The following is a 25636-nucleotide window of genomic DNA, read 5'->3' on the forward strand; positions in this document are numbered from 1 at the left end:
ATTACACCACTGCACTCCAGCCTGGACGACAGAGCAAGACTCCGTCTTCAAAAAAAAAGCTTATCCACTATGATCAAGTTGGCTTTATCCCTGGGATGCAAGGCTGGTTCAACATATATAAATCTATAAAGGTAATCTATCACATAACCAGAACCAAAGACAAAAAACCACATGAATATCTCAATAGACACAGAAAAGCCTTTGATAAAATTCAGTACCCCTTCATGTAAAAAACTCTTAATAAACTAGGTATTGATGGAACTTATCTCAAAATAATAAGAGGTATTTATGACAGATCTACAGCCAATATCATACTGAATGGGCAAAAGCTGGAAGCATTCCCTTTGGAAACCAGCACAAGACAAAGATGCCCTCTGTCACCACTCCTATTCAACATAGTTTTGGAAATTCTGGCCAAGGCAATCAAGCAAGAGAAAGAAATAGGGAGGATTCAAATAGGAAGAGAGGAAGTCAAATTGTCTCTGTTTGCAGATGACATGATTTTATATTTAGAAAACCCCATCGTCTCAGCCCCCAAATTTATTGAACTGAAAGGAACTTCAGCAAAGTCTTAGAATACAAAATCCCTGTGCAAAAATCACAAGCATTCCTTTACACCAACAATAGGCAAACAGAGAGCCAAATCATGAATGAACTCCCATTCAGCAATCACTACAAATAGAATAAAATACCTAGGAATACAGCTATCCAGGAATGTGAAAGACCTCTTCAAAGAGAACTACAAATCACTGCTCAAGGAAATAAACGAGGACACAAACAGATTGAAAATAATCCATCTTCATGAATAGGAAAAATGAATACTGTGAAAATGGCTATACTGCCCAAAGTAATTTATAGATTCAATGCTATTCCCATCAAACTACCATTTACATTATTTACAGAATTAGAAAAAGCTATTTAAATTTCATATGGAATCAAAGAAGACCCCATATAGTCAAGAAAATCCTAAGCAAAAACAACCAAAAAAAAACCCAAGCCAAAACAAAACAAAACAAAAAAAACAAAGCTGGAGGCATTACGCTACCTGACTTCAAACTATACTACAAGGTTGCAGTAACTAAAATAGCATGGCACTGGTACCGAAACAGATATATAGACCAATGGAGCAGAACAGAGACCTCAAAAACTACACCACACATCTACAACCATCTAATCTACAAACTTGCCAAAAACAAGCAATGGGGAAAGCATCTCCTATTCAGTAAATGGTGCTGAGAAAACTGGCTAGCCATATGCAGAAAACTGAAACTGGACCCCTTCCTTACATCTTATACAAAAATTAACTCAAGATGGATTAAAGACTTAAATGTAAAACCCAAAACCATAAAAACCCTAGAAGACAACTTAAGCAATACCATTCAGGACATAGGCATGGGCAAAGACTTCATGACTAAAACACCAAAAGCAATGGCAACAAAAGCCCAAATTGACAAATGGAATTTCATTAAACTAAAGCTTCTGTACAGCAAAAGAAACTGTCATCAGGGTGAACAAGCAACCTACAGAATGGAAGAAAATTTTTGCAATCTACCCATCTGACAAAGGTCTAATATCCAGAATTTACAAGGAACTTAAACATATTTACAAGACGAAGACAACCCCATCAAAAAATGGGCAAAGGATATGAACAGAGGCTTCTCAAAAGAAGACACTTTTGTGGCCAAAAAACGTGTAAAAAAGCTCAACATCACTGATCATCAGAGAAATGCAAATCAAAACCACAGTGAGATACCATCTCACGCCCAGTCGGAATGGCGATTATTAAAAAGTCAGGAAACAATAGGTGCTGGTGAGACTGCGGAGAAATAGGAACGCTTTACACTGTTGGTGGGAATGTAAATTAGTTTAACCATTGTGGGAGACAGTATGACAATTCCTCAGGGATCTAGAACCAGAAATACCATTTGACCCAGCAATCCCAGTACTGGGTATATACTCAAAGGAATATAAATCATTCAGCTATAAAGACACAAGCACACATATGTTTATTGCAGTCCAATTATAATAGCAAAGACATAGAACCAACCCAAATGCCCATCAGTGATAGACTGGATAAAGAAAATGTGGTACATATACACCATGGAATACTATACAGCATTAAAAAGGAAAGAGGTAATGTCCTTTCCAGGGACATGGATGAAGCTGGAAGTCATCCTCAGCACATAACACAGGAACAGAAAACCAAATACCGTATGTTCTCACTTGTAAGTGGGAGTTGAACAATGAAAACATATGGACACAGAGAGGGGGAAGAACACACACCAGGACCTGTTGAGGGTGGAGGGTGAGGGGAGGGAACTTAGTGGATGGGTCAGTAGGTGCGGCAAACCACCATGGCACATGTATACCTATGTAAAAAACCTGCACATTCTGCACACGTATTCCATTTTCTTTTTTTTAGAAGAAATAACGACAACAACAAAAACCCCAAAAAGTATTCCTTTTTAAAAAATTCACAACTTAAGTAAAATTACACATCTTACATCTCTGCTTCCTAATGCTTTGGATTCATTTAATAAAAGCCTATTGCTTTTTTGTTCATTTGTTTGAGAGGATTATTTTGAATCTGAAGCTTTTATTATTACAAAATAAATTAGAGAGTAAGATGGAGAGTTGATGATTATTAACTTAGCACATATCCAACCTGTGGTCAACTTTTAATAGAAAATATTTATACTTTTGTAAAATTTAATGTACATGTGAGCCCCTTACAAGGTAATTGTTTTATTAAAAGGGGCTTTATCTAAGAGATCCCTTGGAATAACATAGAGCTGTCTGGAGTGACCATTTTAATCACACCATTTTTTTTTTTTGCAATATTCATATACTTACTGGAAGGAATTTTGAGTTGTAAAATAAACTGTGTTCATAGGACAATGCCACTACACTAAATTTGAGGCCAGTTTCAGCATGGAAAATACCTGTCCCTCAAAAATTTATCTGTGAATTCTCCAATATTCCTTTCCAGTTGATCTATGGACCTCCTCTAAACAGAATAGTCATACAAAATGAAATCGGTTAGTAAGCAATCCAGCCTTATGAATCTACTCCTAGGTGGGACTAAGAGTCTGACTGATGAAAGTCCCTGTTCAGATAAGCTGAGTCAGATGTCAAGAGCTTTTCTGGTAATTAGTGACCTAGGACGAAGTAAACATATTGGAGTTCCATATGAGTTAATAATTTATTCAAGAGTGCAAGAAATCAGATTTCCCATTAAAGCATCTGTTTAATCTGTTTAATCATCACTAGAGAAAGGGTTATATACACAGTGACATTAAGGTACCTGAAGACTTAAGATTGTTTTTATCCTCCTTTTCCATCTTTGTTAAAATAGAAGGTTGGATTTTATTTTCTAAGATGTCACGTTTCATTTTTGTATTTTAAAGATACTCCTTTGCCCTATAAGCATTTTCTCATAAAATGGAGTAGTAGAAACTTTCTAGTTTCCCTTTTGCCATCAGTTAGAAATTATGATAAATTACAAAGCACGTGAGGATAGGCTTTTAATATTTGGTGAGGTTTTTATACTTTTTAATACAACTAGATTTATTATCTGGTCATAATTTTCTTCTGAGGCATTGATGAGAGAGAAAAGGTGCCTGTTAATTACATATTCTTATGTAATAACGTTAATTTGCTTTTTCTTTCACTCCTAACAACATTCTGTTCACTGCCTCTCAAATTTGTTTGCATAATTGTTAAAACTTAATGTTTAGGTCTAGAGTGAAATCATAAAAAATAAAGGCTCATCAAATCAACTCAAATATCTGAGTAGATTTTTCATTAGGCTTTGTAATCTCATAGCTCCATCCTCACATTTCTAGTGGCTCTCTCGGCCTTTCCTTTCATTATAGCCCAAACTGTAATCATTTACAGCAGCATGTCCTGTGTTCTGTGTTACTGTGTTCTGTTAATTAACTCTGCCATGTGAGTCATTCAAGCTGGAAACATTGCAGTTACATATGATCTCTCTCTTTCCCTTCACATTTAATCCACACTCTTATTAACTCCTGCAAACTCTTCTACTACACCATTTCCCTTTATCTGTCTAATTCCACCACCATTTATTTAGTCAGTCTCTCATTGGCCATTTTTGAGGTCTTTTTAATGGACTCTCCATCACGAATATCTTCCCTCTGCTTTAACAGCCAGTCTCCCTGATCTAATGGCTCCTTGGTTCTAAGAAAGAAGCTATTATATCTTGTCATTCAGAACACCCATGGGGAAGACTCATCTTCTTCCAATCTAATTTCTAACTTAACTTCATACTTTTTCCAAATGAATTTGTTCTGGGTGTATTCTTACTCCCCCACTTTTATGATTTAGTTTACACTCTTCTCTTGGCTTTATCAAGTCTTCACATGTGTCCAATCTTTTGTTCCTCTATAATGCACAACTCAGTAGTGCTGTATCCTCCATGATAGATTTTGTATCTCTGGAGGTGGAAATTATTTCTTATGTCTAAACAATACAAACTTCAGTCATGAATTCATGCAAGAGGGCTTTAGCTGTTTGTCAAAGACTGGCACACAAATATGCAGTCACATGATTTTAGATTAAAATAAAATGCTTATATTTTACTACTTTGTGATTCCCCATTTTCCTTGGTCTTTCAATCATTTAAGAGGGTGTCTTCTTTATATATATATACATGCATACATTACCTGTATATGAATACTGCATATAACATCAAATCTGACTTCATGGTGTTTCTCAACTCTTTATTATCTCTTTAATAATGTATCATCACCCCATATTTAATGTTATTTTAAATTAAGACAAAATTAAATATTATTGTTTAAAAAAGTGGTAGAATGAAGTTCTGTATCTTTTTCTCCATCTTTCTTTCAGAATCTAATAAATTTAGTTTCCATCTTGGTTGAGACTTGTTGATTTATATTATTTAAAAGTATGTAGAGAGAAGAACTACATGTAATGTTGTGTGGAAACAGCAAAGGGTTTGGAGGCAAGAAATTCTGGGTCTCAACTTTGTAACATAATCAAGTTGCTTAGTGTCTCTGATTTTCACTTTTCTCACCAATTTAAAATATATTTGATTGGGTTAACATAAGATAATGTGCTTAAAGCACTTAACACAGTGCTTGCTTTGTAACATAATCAAGTTACTCAGTCTCTCTGATTTTCACTTTTCTCACCAATTTAAAATATATTTTATTGGTTTAACATAAGATAATGTGCTTAAAGCACTTAACACAGTGTTTGTACATGCAAAGTACTTACTAAAGAATAGTAGTATAGTTTTTATTATTTCCCCCTTTTATGTGAAGATATGCATAAATATAGAACTTTATTATTAACCTCTTCATTCTGTGTTCTCCTCTCCATAGCTACCGTCAGAGGGCCCAGAAGCTTTCGGAAATTCACAAGGATCAACCTGGTCACCCTGTCAATCGAACTATCTATTGGATAGATTATATTATTCGTCACAATGGAGCCCATCACCTACGTGCCGCTGTCCATCAAATCTCTTTTTGTCAGTATTTTTTACTGGATATTGCCTTTGTGCTTTTGCTTGGTGCTGCCTTGTTTTACTTTCTCTTGTCTTGGGTGACAAAATTTATCTACAGAAAAATCAAAAGTCTGTGGTCTAGAAATAAGCATAGCACAGTTAATGGACATTACCACAATGGAATCCTCAATGGCAAGTACAAAAGAAATGGCCATATTAAACATGAAAAGAAAGTGAAATGAGCCAACAGCCCAGGTGATAGAAATAAATTGGTTCACTCATTGAATTTTTATTGCTATTTAATCTAACAGCTACTAAAAGTAAAACAGTAAACAATTCTAACATGCCCTTATGAGATCTACTAATGAAATTCTGTGGAATTAAGATGGCTGTAAAAAGCACAAACCTAAAATGCAAAAATGTATTTTATTCAAATACTGATGTAGAGAGTTTTGGCACTGAACCTTTTAGAAGCCTTAATTATTTAAATCAATTAAGTGACTGTGTCAGATCTTAGTTTTAAATCTTCATATGTGTGTGTCCTGGATCAGGAATGGTTGCATTTTTCTTAATAAGGTTGTGTGTGTGTGTGTGTGTGTGTGTGTCTGTGTGTGTGTGTCTCCTAATTAAGAGAATTTTTACTGGCTGCTTGTTACATTTGTTGAGGGTACAACACACTCAAGAAAAAAGTAAAAGGATAGTCAGGATCCAGATGTTTCTTTTCTACCATTTAATATGTGTGAACTCAGAACACCACTATGAAAGAACACTTTCCCCCAAAACTGGATGCAGAGGAAGAAAAAAAAAAAGGAAATGGCACAGTTTTTTTGTAATTTTTGTTTTATTTTTGTTGTTGTTGTTGTTTTCCTTGTTTTTATTTTCTGATAGAGTATGTCCACTTCTGGGGGAAAAACATGTAATTAAGTAAATGTATACATTGGTTTTCACATTTTACTTTTGTTTTCCCACTACCAATAATTTTCCTCTGGAAGAATTTTATAGTTTTTTTCTATTTAATTTTAATGAGTAACAATATGTTAAATGCATAATTAAGACAAAGCAATGAAATTCTGACTTTATTCAAAGTACTGAAGATTATTGCTTCCAGGGCATTTTTAAACAGCACCACTGTATTGTTGAATGTTTATGTAACTGTTTGATGGCTTTTCTATAATGTAACTTTTGAATGTTCAGGTGTTACATTTCCAAAGTTTTACTTTTAAAAAACCATCTTCTGATCCCTTTTATTGTCCAGGCCACACAAGCTATATTACATAGGTGCCAACATTTAATTCCTTTAAATGAAACATTTGCAGTTTTCCATATTGGTACCTGCTTTGTCTGGAGACGTCTGAGATCTTGTTAACAAATCAGACTTTACACTATATACAGATGTGACAGATAAATTGAACCACTTTTTTGTGAAAATGAATTCCTATCATCCTCCTCATTCCCTCAGCCCTCACCTCAGCAGCCTTTTCCGATCATTGTGGCTGACATGGAGCAGTGACAGTATTCATTTGAGAACAGGGATGCAAGTCACAGACATCATAAAATCAGGGCCTCCCTGCTGAAGCATTCACTAGTTGGCAACTATGAATTTCTTTCATGTCATTCTGTTTACTTAGCACTTGCACTACCCTTGTTGGTTGAGTGTATGCTTTATTTGTTTGTAGTTTGAAATCCCACATCCGATAGCTGAGAGTAGGCAAATACAACATTTACCTAATGTTACTCACTAACATGGAAGAGTTGTGAAAATTCTACAGTGCTGTAAATCCTTGGCATACACTATGACAAACAACTTCATTACTCTCCCACCAGGAGCTGCTCTCCTGCACTTAGAAATAATGTCACAAGTAGTTTTCTAATGCACAATGCAGACAAATGTACTGCTCTCTGAATACTTGAAGAAATGGTATTACACATACATAGAAACCGATTAGTTATACCTTTTCACAATCTTATTACGATGTTGCCGTTAAAAGGGAAAAAAGACACAGGCAATGAATGGTGGGACAGTAAGAGGACTTAGAGTGTATGAATGAGTTGATTTTACTTTTTTGGAATTGGATTAAGTTGACAATAGGCACTGATTGGATGATTAAGCATAAGTTAATCTCCACTGTGATAAAAACTTAAATAATAAACATGATTTAAAATAGAGAAGTGTTGTTGGAATAAAATTTTTATTCAGATTTCATAATATTATATATATTCATTTTAAACATGTTTCTAAGACAGGTCTCCCAGCTTTTGTATGTATTTATGAGTGTGCAAACAATGTATTAAATGTGAGACTTTTTTTTTTTAATTGTTAAACAGAGGGATTTACCTTACAAGGACATGGACATGGATCTTAAAATTCTGTTCCAGAAGTAAGAATGTTTAGTGTAGGTATTTACTGATCATTGTTGGTTTTTATTTTTTCTAGCAAGATTATTGTTAGATAGTTTTGGTAAATAGGGTGATTTTTAAATTTTCCACACTTGGGCTAGATTGTATAATAAAGTAAAGTTTTCAAGAAAGTATTTATTCATTTATTATTTAGAAAGAGTTTCTGCAACTATTAAAATATTCCCATAGCTGGTTATCATCATATCAAACACAAATGAGAATTAAGACATTTTTCCTCTATAGTAGCAACTTCTGTTATCCCTCCACATAGACCATAGGGGCAGGATTTGGGTGTCCAGGGTTGAAAAGAGCTAATGTTTGGGTTAAAGTAATAGTTTATGATTGAAGCTAGAGATTCTCTTCAAAACTCAGCTTCTCTCTCAGTCCCAAATACTGCTAAAACTGAACAACTCCACTTCAAAAATAAAAGGTTTATAAATGAAAGAACCAAAATAAGTTGAAGAAAAACCTCAAGGGATAATCCAGCAATCTGTTTTACTGATAGTATAATTCATATTTCATTCTAGCTTCTAAGTAATTCAACCAGCTTATAAATATAAAATCACATTAGAGAATGGTTATTTGCAATCAATATAATCAAAAACGTCTGAAATAGAAAAATTTTACATTTCATATGATGAGGTTTGAGAATTATAGGAGTTCTATTATTGAAACTTCTCTAAAATGTGCATTAAAGAGCTGCTTATCATGCTTCTGAGATGGTAACATTTTAGCCAGCTTTTGAAGACATGCATTTTATGTGAAGATACTATTGATATTTTTGACAGCAAAAACATTTTTCCAACAAATTTAATTAGAAGGGTCTTAGATATCCACACAATTAAAGTATTTATATTGCCGTTTTTCTGCAAGTCCTACAGAGTGTTAAAAATCCCCGATCACTTGGGTGTTTGGGTTGCTGAGTTGGGGTTAGCAAGGCAGGAAAGGTGTATTGGTACCAAGACGCCTAGCTTTTAAAATATGGAAACCAAAGGCACACAATACTTACATGACTCATACCTTCACTTTTGGGTAAGGCAGACATGATGTAAGAGATAATTCATTTATATTGTATCCTGCAAGACTAGTGATCTTCCTTATTATAAATAAAACCAGCAGATTATTTTCAATAGAGTAATATAGAATCCAACATTAATCTCAGGTAATACATTATCTCAGGTTTTTCATTTATTAACCAGGAAAACCTGAAGTTCTTGCTGAATTTTATAGAATTAAAAGTATTTTATTTCTGTTAGTTTCTATCTACAATTAGTTTTAACTTTTCAGTAACCCTATATTGTGCAGTGATTATTCCATATTCCTGACAGCAGAGGTGACTTCAGTTCCACTGTGCCAATTTAATAGTTACTTACTTACTTAATGTATTTGGAGACAGAACCTCCCTCAGTAGCCCAGGCTGGAGTGCAGTGTCGCAATCCCAGCTCACTGCAACCTCCGCCTCCCGGGTTCAAGCAATTCTCCTGCCTCAGTCTCCCGACTAGCTGGGATTACAGGCATGCACTACTATGCCCGGGTAATTGTCGTATTTTTAGTAGAGACGGGGTTTTGCCATGTGGGCTAGGCTCTTCTCCAACTCTTGGCCTCAAGTAATCCATCCGCCTCGGCCTTCCGAAGTGCTGGGATGAGATGTGTGAGCCACTGCGCCCGGCCAATACCTATATTTTTAAAAAGATAATATCTACTAAGCCACGAGGCTTAGTCGTAGTATTAAGATATTTTCATTGAAGTCAAAAATAACTAAAAAGCAGTGCAGAGAGAAAAGTTTTGTTGAGATTCGTTATACAAATAGGTAATATTTTAATCGAGGGATCTATTACTCTTACTTAGCATAACACTGCAGTAGAGTATCTAATGTGTTTGAAAAGATGAATTTCATATGTTCATGCTAATTTTGCTTTAGTTACCCTTGTAGAACTTTGGCTGAAGGCCATGAATATTCTTTACTTTTAGCAGAAAATGAAAACTTTTGAATGTAAATGCATTCGATAAATTGCATAACATTAAACTTCAAATTAGCAAGGATGTATATCTCTGGGTAACTTATTTTGTCTATAAAAGGAACTGGCAGAGACGAGGCATCCAGAAAAGCCCAACGCTATGATATATTAAAGATTCTCAATTCTGCTTCCAATCTTGATTCTGCCCTCCACGTATAATGAGAGGTTCAACTTATGAGTAAGAAGGCAGGGCAAGAGTACCTAAAATACCAATGTGAACAATTAAGTTTGAGTCATCAGAAAAAACAAATGCTAAAGACATATATTAGGTTGAACAAAAATATGTATTATTAATACCATTTACATATATTTATGTGTGTGGCGTTTACACTATCCTCGCAATTCTTTAGAAATTTGATTTTTAAAAAATTTAAAATGCTCTCTCAATTTTTTTAAAAGAATGACAGTATTATGAAATTTTTGAAGTCTTTTAAGAAACAAAAACTATCTTTTTAAAACTAAATAAAATTCAAAAGGACTAGCAAGTTTTAGATTGGCCAGATCTACCCCTGTAACACTTCTTGCTAAAATATTAGGAATAAATAGGAAGAAATTGTTACAAAATAAAATCAAGTCACTGCTTTGATGTATTCTTCTTTCTTGTACTTCCATCTTCTAACTCTAAAATGGAAAACATTTTGAGATTTACAAATTTAAACCACACTTAGATTATAGTATATATAACATTTCTTCTCATTTGCAATCTCAAAAGATGAAGGCAGGAAAGAAATTTACTTTGGGTACCTCTGAATAAATTTTATGAATCCAAGAGAATGGATACACCAGTTGCACCATTTGAGAAAGCGCAATTAATTTTGAATTTGAATATGCCATACTCCAGGTCCAGATTTCATCCTATTGACATGACACAACCTTCCTTACCTGTTCTCTCCCATCTTCATGCTTCTAAGCTTTCAGTTTCCTCTCTTGGGTTTTCTATTACCCTTAGGTATTTTCCAAGCTGCCCTATCCTTTTCAGGTTTATGGTGCATAGATTGTGCCTGTCTATCTAATGTGTATCTAATGATTTTTTTTTTTTTTTTTTTGAGACAGAGTCTTACTCTGTTACCCAGGCTGGAGGGCACAATCTCGGCTCACTGCAGCCTCCTCCCTGCAGGTTCAAGCAATTTACCTGCCTCAGCCTCATGAGTAGCTGGGACTACAGACGTGCACCACCACACCCCAGCTAATTTTTGTATTTTTAGTAGAGATGGGGTTTCACCATGTTGGCCAGGCCCAGGCTCTTCTCAAATTCCTCACCTCCAGTGATCTACCCACCTCAGCCTCCCAAAGTGCTGGGATTACAACTGTGAGCCACCATGCCCAGCCAGATGCTTTTGTTTTTTAACAATGAGGAAATACAATAAACTCAAACATTGTAATTTACAAAGGTAAGCTAAGAAAATATCTAGCATTTTTTTTTAAAGTTTTATCTGTACTAGATTAATGCCTTTTAGGATGTAAGATCAAAAACAATGGATGTGCATATGGTGCTTCTTATGGGTATTGGGAGGAGGGCTACCACTGAATGAGTTTGCACTCTCTCAGGGCACTGCACAACATTCTGGATGTGGCACTGAATGAACCATTTGGGGCATAGCTCAATGATCACTATCAAGCCACATATACTCTTCTTATCCCCAACTTGGTCAGCTAAAATTTTTAGACAATTGCCTTGTACAAATAGAGACGTTGGCTTTCCCCTGTGGAAGCCTGTCTAAAACATCCATTCTTGGTGCTCCTAACAGGATCCTTTTGTACCAGAAAAGAGTGCTGTCTCTGATTCTATAAATCTCACTTGACATCACTCATATCCCCAGTGTTAAAATGTGCTAGAACTGCAGCCATCTGTCCGCTGGAGCATGAGAAAAGCCCAAGACAGATAGGTGGCAGGTATTAAAAAATGTATCTTAAGTTAGGATTGCAGCAGTAATTGTCTTTCCTATAACAATGAGCAGAAAGGTGTGGATAGCAAAGGCAAGGACAACCTGGGAAGGAAGCAGCAGTGAGTGGTTACAGATCAAAAACTACCTCAGAATTCCTCTCATACTTTTCAAAATGGATTTTTATTCCACCTGGTATATTTAAGTGATATTCTGGAGAAGCTTATCTGAATTGGATAGGTAGGTCCCCCAACTATGCAATCTATATTTTGGAATGGTCATCCATCTTTTTTTTTAAATTATTATTTCATCAGAGATAAGGTGGGAAGGAGCACAAATCAAGCAAAGATCTTTAAAGGTCTTGAATGTAAGGCCCAAAGATGTCAGTGGAATTTGGCAAGTGCAAGACTTTGGCAATATCTAGGCATCTATAGGCATATGGACCATATTATGTCATACATGTTCTAGTGATGCAAATTTCAACATGAATGGGTGTCCTACCTGAGAATGTGGCCATACCACTGGGAATGTAGGTGGCATCAACTCACATGTTTGTGCATATCAAGACAGAAGGTGCAGAACATCTCTCTGCTGGCTATCATTTCTTATATCAGAGGTAAATGACAGAAATTTAACTAATTTTTTTTGTTCTCCAATCATAAATACATTTAGCGTTAGGTGACATGGAATTGCATTTTATAGTCGTGTGTTCTGTTCATCTACCAGCTTTCAGATGCCAGGTCTAGTATGTTTGCTCTTCCTCACTGGTTAAGAAACTGCCCATAGATATACACAGTAAATCTGTTCAAATTACACAAAAAATTCTGTGAAAACTAAATAGAAAAGAAGCAGATGGGGGAAATAGTACAATTTAAAAAGGTATTTTAGATTCCTTAAAATTTCATGCAAGTTATGTTGCTTTAATTTCTTATTTCTGTTGCTTTAATTTCTTATTTCTGTTAAATGAGTAGTAGCCTTACATCACCACTTTAGAATACTCAGGCTTTAAAGTTTAACAGTATTGGTTGGACGCGGTGGCTCACGCCTGTAATCCCAGTACTTTGGGAGGCCGAGGTGGGCAGAACGTGAGGTCAGGAGATCGAGACCATCCTGGCTAACATGGTGAAACCCCGTCTCTACTAAAAAAAAATACAAAAAGAAATTAGTTGGGTGTGGTGGCAGGTGCCTGTAGTCCCAGCTACTTGGGAGGCTGAGGTGGGAGAATGACATGTACCTAGGAGGTGGAGTTTGCGGTGAGCTGAGATCGCACCACTGCACTCCAGCCTGGGCAACAGAGCAAGACTCTGTCTCAAAAAAAAAAAAAAAAAAAAAAAGTTTAACAGTATTAAGAGTGTCATCCTAAAATCTTATTATCAAGTACAAAAGGAGACTAAATAATATGCCTTTCCATAGCCTGCAAATAACCCATTTATTTGTGCAATTAAGCAATGACTGTCAGTTTTTTAAACTCTAATTTTCCTTGTGTATGGCTTGAGATGCTATGTTTATTGCTACTTTTCAGGTTTTTCTGTAAACTTTTGTTTTAGATTTCAATTATAAACTAATAACTGAAAATGTGGGTTACCTGTTAATTTTGGGCTGTAATACAGAACACTGTTCAAGACTACTTGTCACTTGACCATTATTGATATTCCGGCCCTTGAATCCTCTTACCAGTCAGCCCAAATGCTCTTATTAGTTACAGGTAGGAGCACATCTTGTTATTATCAGCATCAGATAGCTCCAGTTGTTCTTGTTCTGGTGTCTCTGCTCCTAGAAGGCTCTGGATTTCATTGTAAGTTAGATATCCATTTGCTTTGTTGTCAGCCTATGGAAAAAGACTTGACGGTCTATGAAAATAAAAAGTTTGCTATATTTCAACTCAAATTTTCAATGTTAACCCAAACATCTACACCTTTAAGAACAGCATTTTGTCCTCCTGGGGCTGGTCTTCTTTCTGGTCCTCAAACATTCCTAGATCATTCTTTGCTTCCACCTTGACTTTCATTGCACATCCCTTTACCACTTCAGTTGTTCCTTTCCTTTCTTTCAACATCCAGTTTACCTCTTTTCTTCATTCTACTTGAATTATCTGATAATTTACTTCAATAATTTTTCTTCTGTGATCTGTATTCTCATGATGTTTTATATCTAATCATAAACTAGTGTTTTCGTTTTCTGTTTGCCTCATTCCTTAACATAAGCACTATAATGGAATATTCTTCTTTGCTGGTAGTGTAGTTTTTTTATATATTCGTTGCATCTTCTTTCTCTCCTAAAACTGTTATAAAAAACTTCCATCTGGCTACATTTTAATGGCCTTTTTATCACAGTCTTTACACTTCCCTTGTTTACATTCATTTGCTACCTTCTGTCTAATATTTCTTAATATTATATCAAAAGATGCCTACTTATGTTGCTAAAAATTCTGAACATACTGATATTTCTTACACTCGTAAGTTAGTAAAATTTATTAATTTATACAAAATCATATGTTTCTTCATTTATAACACCACCAAATACTATTCCTTTGTCAGTATTCTTACTATTCTCTTGATCTCACTGCTCTAAGTACTGCCTTTATTAAAACACAAACAAACATTGTTTTCTGTTTCCAAAGTGCCAGGCTCTGTATGTGATACTGGAAATACAGGGATGAAGAAGTGATAGTTTCTGACCTCCAGGGGACAAAACCAGCAAGTAAGCAGTTTCAATAAGCAAAGGAATGTATTTTGTAATATGGGTACAGACAATGTACTATTGAAACAGAGGAGAGTGAGAGAAGTTTCCACGTGGGGATTGTTTCAGTTGAGTCAAAAAGAAAAAATAGAAGCTCACCAGGTAAACAAATAGATAGAGGTAATTTTGGAAGGCATGACCCTATGGTCAAAGGCATTGAGTTATGGAAGAGTGTGGCACATTGGGGAACTGCAGGTAGTTTGCTCTGCTAGGAGTATACATGATGAACAGATGTGACCACTATGCTAAACAAAAACAAACAAACCAACAAAAAACTTTTCTAACTGACCTCAGTCTTACTTTTGGCTCTTTAGTTTATTACTGTAACACAATCTGCTTTGCATTAGCTATTCAGTAACTTTCCCCAAGATACCTGTTTGTGTTCCTGAATGTTCGATACCTGGTCATATGGCACAACTTTCAAAACAGCTGGTGTTAAGCTTCTTGTGTTACAGATGATTTGATGTAATGTAAAGGCTCTCTATTCAAGCTAAATTGTAGATAGACAAAAGGATAGCACTCAAGCTTACTTGTGCTTGGCTTAGGAAATCTGTCAAACAGTTTTAGTGTGTACAGCTTCTTCTTAGCTAGTTTGCAGAAGAGAAACGAGAATTTTTTCATCTTAAAATATGAAAAGGAATATGATCTGGTAATAAAAGAATCCAGCAATTGCAACAATTTATAAAACATTTTTTACTTAACATAGTAAATAAATATAAATGACTAGGAGTACTGACTGACAGCGTGTTCAAGATAATAGTGACAGGCCGGGTGCAGTGGTTCACACCTGTAATCCCAGCACTTTGGGAGGTCAAAGTGGGCTGATCACCTGAGGTGAGGAGTTCAAGACAAGCCTGGCCAACATGGTGAAACCCCGTCTGTACTAAAAAGGCAAAATTAGCCGGGTATGGCAGTGGGTGCCTGTGATCCCAGCTACTTGGGAGGCTGAGACAGGAGAATCGCTTGAACCTGGGAGGCAGAGGTTGCGGTGAGCTGGGATCGTGTCACTGCACTCCAGCCTGGGCAACAAAGTGAGAGTCTATCTCAAAAAGAAAAAAAAAAAAAAAGAAAAATAAATAACAGTGACAGAGTAAGTATAATATTACAATTATCTAGGCAGTCATGAATTACATAGGTGTGCATGACATGGGTTACTATATAATGTTGAGTCTTTGGTATAGAAAGAGAAATTACTACATTAAGAAGTTACTATATAAGAAATATAATAACCAAATGTCATATATTATATTTTTTAGGGATTTTAACTGCAGCCACACACATTATTCAATTAGCACTTGCTTCTTCCTGCAATTTTTGGTTTTGCTTGAGTAGTTATTACTCTATTTTTATTAATCTCCATTTTGCAAAATTATACATGCCAAATACCAAACCCACATCCCAGAATTATAACAAATTTGGTTTCTAAAGCTTCCCAGATGTTTAAAACGAAAGGGATATGTAAACCAAACTTCTGTATGACTGAAGGAACTGAGAGCAATAATGAAGTGTGGTAAAATAAGTAATTTTGACTATTAATTTAATAGCTCTCTTCTCAGATTCAATATATTTTCTCTGTCAACAGGTAAAGAACACAGACTGTAAAGTAATAGAATTAGGAAAAGTTTCAGGTTTGTGTGTGGAGCTCCTGCAGATACAGTACCTTCTAACCCCTTTAACAAAGATTTGATTAGATTATTCTAGCTCATTGAATCTATTATATCCTAGGAGCTGGCAATAACCAATACTCCTCCTCCTTAGGGATGAAAGAAAATGATTTTTCTTCCTTTATGCTGATTCGTTTTGGAGAGAAAGTGGGAAAAGGAGGCCAGGAAAGCAAACAGCCTTGAATTTTCTTCCACTAGAGGCAGATGATGGTATAATCAAATAAATTAAAATCTGCAAACATAGAATTTTTTAAAATCCATATTCAAAAAATGTTTCCATATTAAGCCCAGAGCTACATTTATAGGCAGATTAAAACAATAAGATTTAACTGTCTGATAGGCAACACAAGATGAAGTGGGAGAATTTAGATTGGTTCCATGCCTCTACAATGAAAAGTCATTTAGATGTCAACTCTAAGAGAACATTTGTTACATCCCGTATTGTTTCTCCCTCTAGGACTTTTGCTGAAGTTCTTTTGTCCAAGAGGGAATCAAAAGCTCCTTCCCTTCAAATCCTGTGAACCATTTTCTTCTAAAAACAAAAGTAAGAAATACAAACTACTGTATGCAAATATTTAAATTAAAAAACAAAGTTATCACTGACTTATTTTATACTTGCTTTAGAGAACTTAAGCTCAATCATTTGCATAGGGTGTTCTATGATGGGTGACTATTTCATGCTCAGGATGCCTGCTCCTTGGTCAACATTTATTGAAGGTCACAATGTAATACATTTTTCTGTTTAAGGAGGCTGGACTAGTGGCCTTGAAAGTCCTTCCAACACTGGGTGGGCCATCTGACAAATTAATAGCAGATTCCCTTGGTTTTGTCCAAGCCTTTGACTTTTTCCTTCCCTCTTCAGTGAGCAACTCCATTCCAAACCTGGGGCTTTGCATCACCCAGGGTCTCCCCACTTCTGAAATACTCTGCTCTTAAGATTTCCCCTCTGTTCTTAGCCTCTTAATATCCCAGTTCCCATTCCCATTATTCTCTATTGGTGTTCAGCTCATAACTGCTCCTTTTTTCCCTGTCAATCTAAAAGATTCCTCCTGGATACATTCTATTTAATAATCACTCTGGGCCTTTGATCTCTAACTTAAATAATTCTATTGTCTACACCCACAAAACTTGACTCTACTTTCCTGCTACACTCACAAAGCAAAAGTCTAATCCTGGATAAACCCAACCACCTGTGTTCTCCATTCCTGTACCTGGACTCAAGAAATTTTACAGAAATCAAATAGCCACGTGGATTGGTGCTACTAAAATTGAAATCCCACAGATCAAGGTCCTCATCTTAGTTGAACTGTCAATGATACCTGCACACCATTTTATATTTCCATTTTGACTCCCTCTCTTATTATCCATAGCTATTTCAAACCTTCACCATTTTCCCCTCAGTTTTTTTTTTTTTAAATTTGCCAATTTACCTCCATTGATTTCAGCAGATTATCTTTTTCTACTTACTGAAAGAAGTAATTCCCAAAGCAAGTGTTTCTTCATCTTGCTGCCACTTCTAACTTATTTGTGTCCATACCCCTATTTTTCTTATTTTCTATAGTTTCAGTGAAAAAAAATATAGCAAAAAGTTAACGACACACACACTTTCTCTTCTAGTGCCTAAATCTAATCTCATTTTTCAGATTCTACTCTGCAGTTCTTTGTCAAGCTATCCAAGTGAAAATATCTAGGAGACATTTTTATATACAAATCTGGAACTCAAAAAAGCAAGCCTGGTTGGAGATTCATGTTTGAAATTCAGCAGCAAATAAAGATGAATTAAAACTGTAGCAGAAGAACAGTGGCTGGCACATATAATACACTGAATAATATCAGTCTATTCTTGTCTCTGTTTCCCTAATCTCATCCTCTTCCTCATTTCCTCTCTTAAATAGTGACACCAGAATTAATACCACCACTCAAGCCAATAAATCCTTGTGTCACCTTAGATGCCTTCCACACCCACCATCTTCAACCAGTAACAAAGTTTTGTTAGTTTACCTCCCTGGTCTCTTTTGAGTATCTGCTCTATTGCCGTTGCCTTCATGCAGCTGGTTAGCGTGTTTTTCCTGGCTTATTGCCACGGTTCCCTAAGTATTTGCTCTGCTTCCAGGCTGTCTTTCCTGCAACCTATTTTCCTTCCACTTACTGAATTATCTGTGTACACATGCAAATGTGGTCATTCTATTTATAATTACTCAAGGTTTTTAAGTAGTTCCCTAGTCACAGTAAGATAAAACCTACACTGGCACATAACACCCTTCGTTATTTGGTGCTTAATTGCATCTCTAAACTCATTTCTTTTTACTTTCTACACTTCCTACCTGCTCGATATAGTCATTTGCAATTTCTCATATGTATTATGCTATTTTTAATAAACATAAGCTTTAGTATCTCTGCTTCTTTCTTGAGTTCCCACTACGTACCATCTTTTTCCTCTCCTCTTCCCACTTCTCTCCACACCCTTTCCTTGACCAAATGTTTCCTCTTAAAATCATAACCCTAATATTATCTTTTAGAGAAAGACTTCTCAGTCTGAGTTATTCTCCCTGCTCCCAAATTTTCTTCTGGTTTTCTGTGCTCATGGCTCCTTATTATAATTGCTCACATATTAGTTTCTCCACTGCAGAAACCATGTCAGTGACTTTTTAATTTTCATTCCCAGCACCTAGTAGAGACCTAAGACATGGGAAGCACACATAAAATGTTTGCTGAATGAACTGAAGAAGCATTTTGGTTCATTATTTATCCTATTGCTTCTATATCTGTATATGTTAGAATTTAGGATGAGAATTTGTGGTAGAAGTAAAGCTAAATTTGTGTAAGATGAGACAAAATATATTTACCTGTAACTCTTGGCCACTCTGACTCAAATAAGACCCCCTTGCTAGCTTTCTCTGAGTACTAAGCATATACATATATTTCCCCCCTCCCCTTCTGGGCTTTAAATTCTTCCACATCAGGAACCACATCGGTCAGGCTCAGTGACCTATCCTCAGTGTCTGGCACAGGATATTTTCAATAGAGGTTGTGAGATTTACTAAGTAATTGATTATCTTCTGGAGAAAGTCTAGTGGAATAATTGTTCTCGATCCTTCATAGGCAAACTTGTTTCTGAATATTTGTTAAGTAGTGCCTTTCTTTCTTGTTGCCCTTACAAATTAAAGCATAAATTCACTAATTTTATATGACATATATAACCTATGTGTTAAAATATATGGGATGTGAATTCGAGCTCAACAAGGATGTTATTTTAAAAAACCAAACCAGAAACACATACAAATATGTTATTTTAATGCAGTAGAGAAAGCTCAAAATAATAACTTGTATCCCTGTCAAAAGCAGGCAACATACAGTCATATAGTAATTATATAATAGTATTTGATAATATTTAAAGGATAAATATTATTTAGAATAAGGCAAGTCATGTGGAGACACTACTTTATACTTATTACATTATTTTCAGATGATATGCTTGGACATTCCACTTTGTTATTAAATCATGAAACTTACCTGTAAGATTCTTTATGAATGAAACAATTATCTTGTATTTCTCTTTCAATATTGCAGAATCTGTCTTTAGTATCTTTTGATGCTGGTCCTGGAACAGCTTTTACAAAGAAAACAACACAATCAGTAATCCTGGTCTAAGAGATGTGAGAAAATGAATAGTCACATTCTTGGTATAGTATGTCCATGCAAACAATTGTAGGTCTAAATTATCACTTTATAGTCATCTCACCAAGTAATCTGGAACAGAATGTTTAATTCCATGCTCTTTCTGTTGTAAACACAATTAAAAACCTACCTATTTTCACATGTTAATGTTTCATTTTCTTCTCTCTTCTTGCTTAGTGTTTGTCTGTGTATGTTATTTAGACTCCTCAGCAGGATAATACATTTATTTGTTCATTCAGAGAAACATGTACTGAGCACCCACTCTGTGCTAGGCACAGGACTATGTGTTGTGGGAGACCAAGCTGAAAAAGACATGGTCTTTGGCACAAAGACCCTACTGTCTAATGATAAGTATGACAACAAGAGGTTTTTGAAGGTGTGATGTGTGAAAAATGCCCAGGCTGAGATTTCTAGTACAAATAATATTCTCAAAGGTTGTTTAATCCAACTCTTTGATAAAAGAGCCATGGTAACAATGAAAAACATAAAAATAATTACTTTAAGTGCTCAAGAAATCAAACAACAGGTAATCATTTGAGAACCCTAAGATAAATTTTGACTAAATATAAAATACCATGTGGCGTGAAGGAAATGGAAGGCCAGAAGAATGGAAGACCCCCTGGAGTTTTAAGAGTGGTAGAGAATTAGAAAGAACAATTTGCTGTGGTTCATTTCATGTAATATGAGTTAAAATTGAAATCCCAGACTTTGCTAAGTACAACACTATTCTATCACCAGACTTTGGGAGAGTCATGGCTCTATAAGCATCATACATACAAAATGTATTTTTTCCTGCTCAGAATCAGGTAGTGAAGACAAGAAAATCTTGCTTTAGTTCAGCAAAGGCACACTTCTAGATGGTATATATTGGGTTAATCACTGCACTAACTCCCAGGTGTGGTTCTTCATCAAAATTCCCTGGGAAAACTCAGCTATCTGCCTACTGCACACTGCACCAGAACAGCTGAATATTGCTAGAGAACACCACAGTGCTGACTGGTTTTCTCATTATACCTGTGACTGCAATCTTAAATGGCCTCTCAACACTGCTATCCATCTCTTTACCCTTTTTTAATAGATTTTATATTTTTAAATTATCTTCATTAATTCATTAATCTTTTTTTAAATTGTTGTTGTTGAGACAGAGTCTTACTCTGTCACCCAGGCTGGAATAAAGTGGTCCAGTCATAGTACACTGCAGCCTTAACCTCCTGATCTCAAGTGATCCTCCTGTTTCAGCCTCCTGAATAGCTGGTACTACCAGCATGTGTCGCCATGCCCAACTTCTTCTTTTTTTAACCATTTTTAGAGATGAGGGTCTCATGTTGCTTAGGCTGATCTTAAACTGCTGTCCTCAAGCAATTCTTCCACCTCAGCCTCACAAAGTGCTGAGATAACAGGTGTGAGCCACTGCACCCAACCTTTTCCATTAATCTTTCTGTACTCTTCCCTCTCATACTCAAATGATGACCATCATATTACTTTCAGACAATAGAAATAGTCATGAAAATCCTCATATACTCACCATCAAACCTACCCACCTTTCCTGCTTCAGTATCTGTATTCTTTTTGCCCAGATTCCTGTTAAAATACACAATCTCAGTACCCACAAAAAGTTAGTTCCTCTCCATTTATAGTTTGGATCACATTCTGGTTTTTCAAGGTTTTGCTACAGTAATTAATCACTATTTTTCCTATGTAATTTATTTCCATATATAGAATAATAGCCAGAAGAATAAAAATATTTCTTGGTATCTCTCATATCTTGAAAACAAATTATTAATATAGTGTCTCCTTCCAACAAATTTATGTTTTCTCTTTCTCTTTTATAGCAAACTTCTCAGAAAGGTACTACTATTTTTTATAAAGCACACTTTTGTGGAACTCTCACATTCATCCTATTGAGCCTGTTTTTTTCTGAAATCACCAATGTCCTCTCTCTTACCAAATAAAACATTCACTTTTATGTCTTTAATCTTAGTCAAGCTCAACCTTGCAGCATATTTGACATAGTTTCCTCTTTCTTAAAATGCTTTTCTTAATTTTTCTGTCTTTGACTCCTCTTCTACAAAAGGAGATAAGTACCTATGTTTACCTACATCATGTGGCTGTTGTGAGGATGGAAGAGTTAATACTACTACATAAACAGTATTAAATGTACCTAGCGCATGATATTTCTCAAAAAATGAAAGCTGTTACTGTTTTTAAAAGCGGTACTCTCCTGTTCCCCCTCCTATTTCAATGACTGTTTCGGTTTTGATTTCTCGCTGTGACTCTGCTGCCTGACCTATAAATAAAGCAGGACTCAGGGCTGGGCCCTCTTCTCTTGGCTGTCTTAATTTCCTCCCCGTATAATCTCATAGAGCCTCATGTCTTTGATTATTATATGGACATTAACATCCCAAATTTATATCTCTACCTCTCATCTATCTCTCAAGCTCGCAACTTGACTACTTGTCATCTCTATTTTAAGTCTAATAAGGATTTTAACTTTAAAATACCATAATAGAATCCATAATTTCCCCCAAGATTTTTCCATGTTGTAAATGATACCAATATTTATCCAGTTACTTATACACTTCGACTGCTGTATTTTTCTCAGTCGTCACATACAATAAAATATTTAGGTCCTGTTGGTTTTACCACTATAAGTTTTCCTAAAACACTTCATCTCTTGCCACCCCCAGTGATGCTCATCTCTTGCCTGGCCTACTGCACAAAGCTCCTGGAGGATCTCCCACCTTCTATCCTTGGCTTTCTAATATTAAGTTTCTACTCAACAACCAGAGCCCTCTTCAAAAACCATATAACCTGTCATTTCACTTCCCTCTCAAAACGCTTGGGTTTTCTAAGCATCCCACCGAGGCCTACTGGTGTCTACCTGTTCTTGCCACTGCCTGTATTTTCAATCTGATATTCTACCACATTTCTCTTTACTCACTAAACTTCAGCCTTACTGCACCTTTTTTCTTTCTCAAATATGTGGAGCCAGTTTCCTTTGAGGGGCCTTTGCAGTGCTGTTCACTTTTCCTGGAATACGTTTTCTTCAGATTTTCATGTGGATGCCCTTTCTTCTCCTTCAAGCCTGTCTAAATGCCTTTTCAGAGAAGCCTTTCCTGATTAACCAACTTAAATTGGCCTTCTCCAGTGGTTTATGATTGGATCGCCGTTTCTTAATAACTCTCACTATTACCTAAAAGCATGTTACTTTTGTATTTCTTTCTTTACTTTTTTTATGTTTACTTCTCTCAATGAGAAGGCAATCTCCATGAAGGCAGAGATCTTCTCTGAATGCTGAGTCCTCAGTGACCAGAGCAATGCCTGGCACATGGTACTTGTTAAATAAATATTGTTGAATAAGTAAATGTTTAAGAAGAGATATTCCCAATAAAGTGTGAGAGCAACCCAGGGCAATTCATATATCCTCTTAGTTGGTAAAACTGAATTTTATAGATATCCTTTCCTTAAATATAAGTTAACAATATAAAAGCATGACAATTTCTGTCAACCCCTACATTTTCTCAACATGGACTTGAATACTATAAAATATTGGGGTTAAAAGGAACATGGAATATCATATTAAAGTTTCTAAGAAAGGTTTGTTAAAAACAGTAACTTATTTTCTCAATTTATCTCAGGTTGCTGTGACTAGTTGGTCAACTGTCTTATTTTCTTCACTCCTGAATTGTTTATAATAATCTCTGCTTACCTGCAAGTATAAGCTGCAAAAATAAGGTATGTCCCTATGTTAAAATTTGCCAATATATTACTATCATTAGTATTTCAAATGGCATAGGTATTACTTGCAGAATTAGATTAGTATAGAAAAAGCCAGAGTCTCTCTTCTCATGAAACTGCCACGTATTATTCATGCATTTATTCATTTCTTCAACAGATACATACAGAATATCTAATGTGTGCCAGGAAATATACCTGAAGATATGCAGTGACCTAAATATATACCATGACCACCCTTTTCTGAATATCATACTAAAGCAAATTATGAGTATAACCAATGATCAACCTATCAGAAATATCATAATTTTGAGTCGGCATTATATATGACAGCCTTGGAATATATGATTTCTTTTATTTTTCTTGGAAGGATTGAGTTAGTGATTGAGTATATGAATTTAAATGTTCCATCCTGGTCATAGTCCACGTATTCTCCAAAACATAGAGATAAAGTTGGGAAATTTGCAATAAAAACATCATTCAGGTCCTAGAAAGCAAAGTATAATTAATGAGTGTTCAAAAGAAGAATAAAAATGCTTAATCAAAATGGTTCCAATTATATTACATTTTATCTTGAAAAAAAAAGATACTACAAAGCACATTTAGGGAAAATATTTAATACTCAAAGTGATATTTGATAGCACATTATAAAGAAAAAGTCTATATTGAAGAGAATGTATTAATTATTTATTCTATTATGAATTTTCCCTTCCTGATCTCTTTCAGTTTGGAAGTATGCCAATTCAGATGAACATCAACCTACTTACTCTACCCAATAAAAATAGATTATTAGGCCGGGTGCGGTGGCTCAAGCCTGTAATCCCAGCACTTTGGGAGGCCGAGATGGGTGGATCACGAGGTCAGGAGATCGAGACCATCCTGGCTAACCCCATGAAACCCCGTCTCTACTAAAAAATACAAAAAACTATCCGGGCGAGGTGGCGGGCGCCTGTAGTCCCAGCTACTTGGGAGGCTGAGGCAGGAGAACGGCATGAACCCGGGAGGCGGAGCTTGCAGTGAGCCGAGATCTGGCCACTGCACTCCAACCTGGGCGACAGAGCGAGACTCCGTCTCAAAAACAAAACAAAACAAAACAAAACAACAAAACAGATTATTAGATTGGGTTTTTCAGATAAAATTATACTTATTGCATGAAAGTTTGCTTTTTAAAGGAATTCTACCACAAAACTATATGAAGCAAATTATTTCATTATTATTTCCTGTGGGAATAAATATAAAGAATGAAAAGTGTATATTAAAATTATTTAGACTAATTAAACATGTAAAATCAATTATCAGATTCTCCATCTTGGGGCTGATGATAATAGTTACAAATGATATGAAGAGTTTCAACTGCTAATAGTGTTATAATCCTCCGAACTGGTGAGTTATCTTAGAGTGAAAGAGGACAACTTGTACTTATTTTCCAATAAAAATAGCAGAGAAATTACATGCATATATATTTCTGATAAATATATATATATAAATTATATAAAAATTACTCTCACACTGGCAATGCCTACTAATTAGATCTATTAGGAGTTTTGAAATGATAAAGTAACTTCTCTATTAACATACATTTGGGATATTTTTATTTATTTTTAAGATATTGCTGCATATGGAAACTCATTATGTAAACATTGAGGAATTAGACTATTTTACTAAAATTATCGTTTCCTGATTATGCTGAGAAATAGAATAATTTTTCCGGCAGAGGTCAAATGGCCAAAAGCTGGATGGCTGGTGGATGTTTTGATGAACAGATCTTTGATGACATCTAGTGGTGAAATGTAGATTTATTTATTCACTGTTTTCAAAGTTTTAATATGTCAATGTATATATCTTGACAGACATTGAGATAAGTTGGATATTGAATAAAATGGAAAAATTTGGTAATTTTTGTCTTCAGCAAAAAATACCTTAAAATGGTTAAGAACAAAGGAGTAGGCAGAAAAGAGCTAAACAACCTTTAGTAAATATTTTTACATTTTAATTCTGAGAAATTTGTGTAGAGAATAAAATTTAAAACTG

At 35.4% G+C, this 25636-nt stretch overlaps 1 protein-coding gene across 2 annotated transcripts in view; it reads left to right on the forward strand.

Annotated features, from left to right (window-relative positions):
- UGT8 (UDP glycosyltransferase 8) overlaps positions 1–7657 on the forward strand; it is an 85418-nt gene extending 77761 nt beyond the window's left edge. For both annotated transcript variants that reach the window (XM_025385461.1, XM_025385460.1), the window contains exon 6: positions 5370–7657. In XM_025385461.1, the coding sequence (XP_025241246.1) occupies positions 5370–5733 (364 nt within the window). In that variant the 3' untranslated portion in view covers positions 5734–7657. The remainder of the gene's footprint in view (positions 1–5369) is intronic.
- Positions 7658–25636: the final 17979 nt, after the last annotated feature.

This window comes from Theropithecus gelada, chromosome 5 (assembly GCF_003255815.1).
Source record: "Theropithecus gelada isolate Dixy chromosome 5, Tgel_1.0, whole genome shotgun sequence".
Taxonomy (NCBI): Eukaryota; Metazoa; Chordata; class Mammalia; order Primates; family Cercopithecidae; genus Theropithecus; species Theropithecus gelada.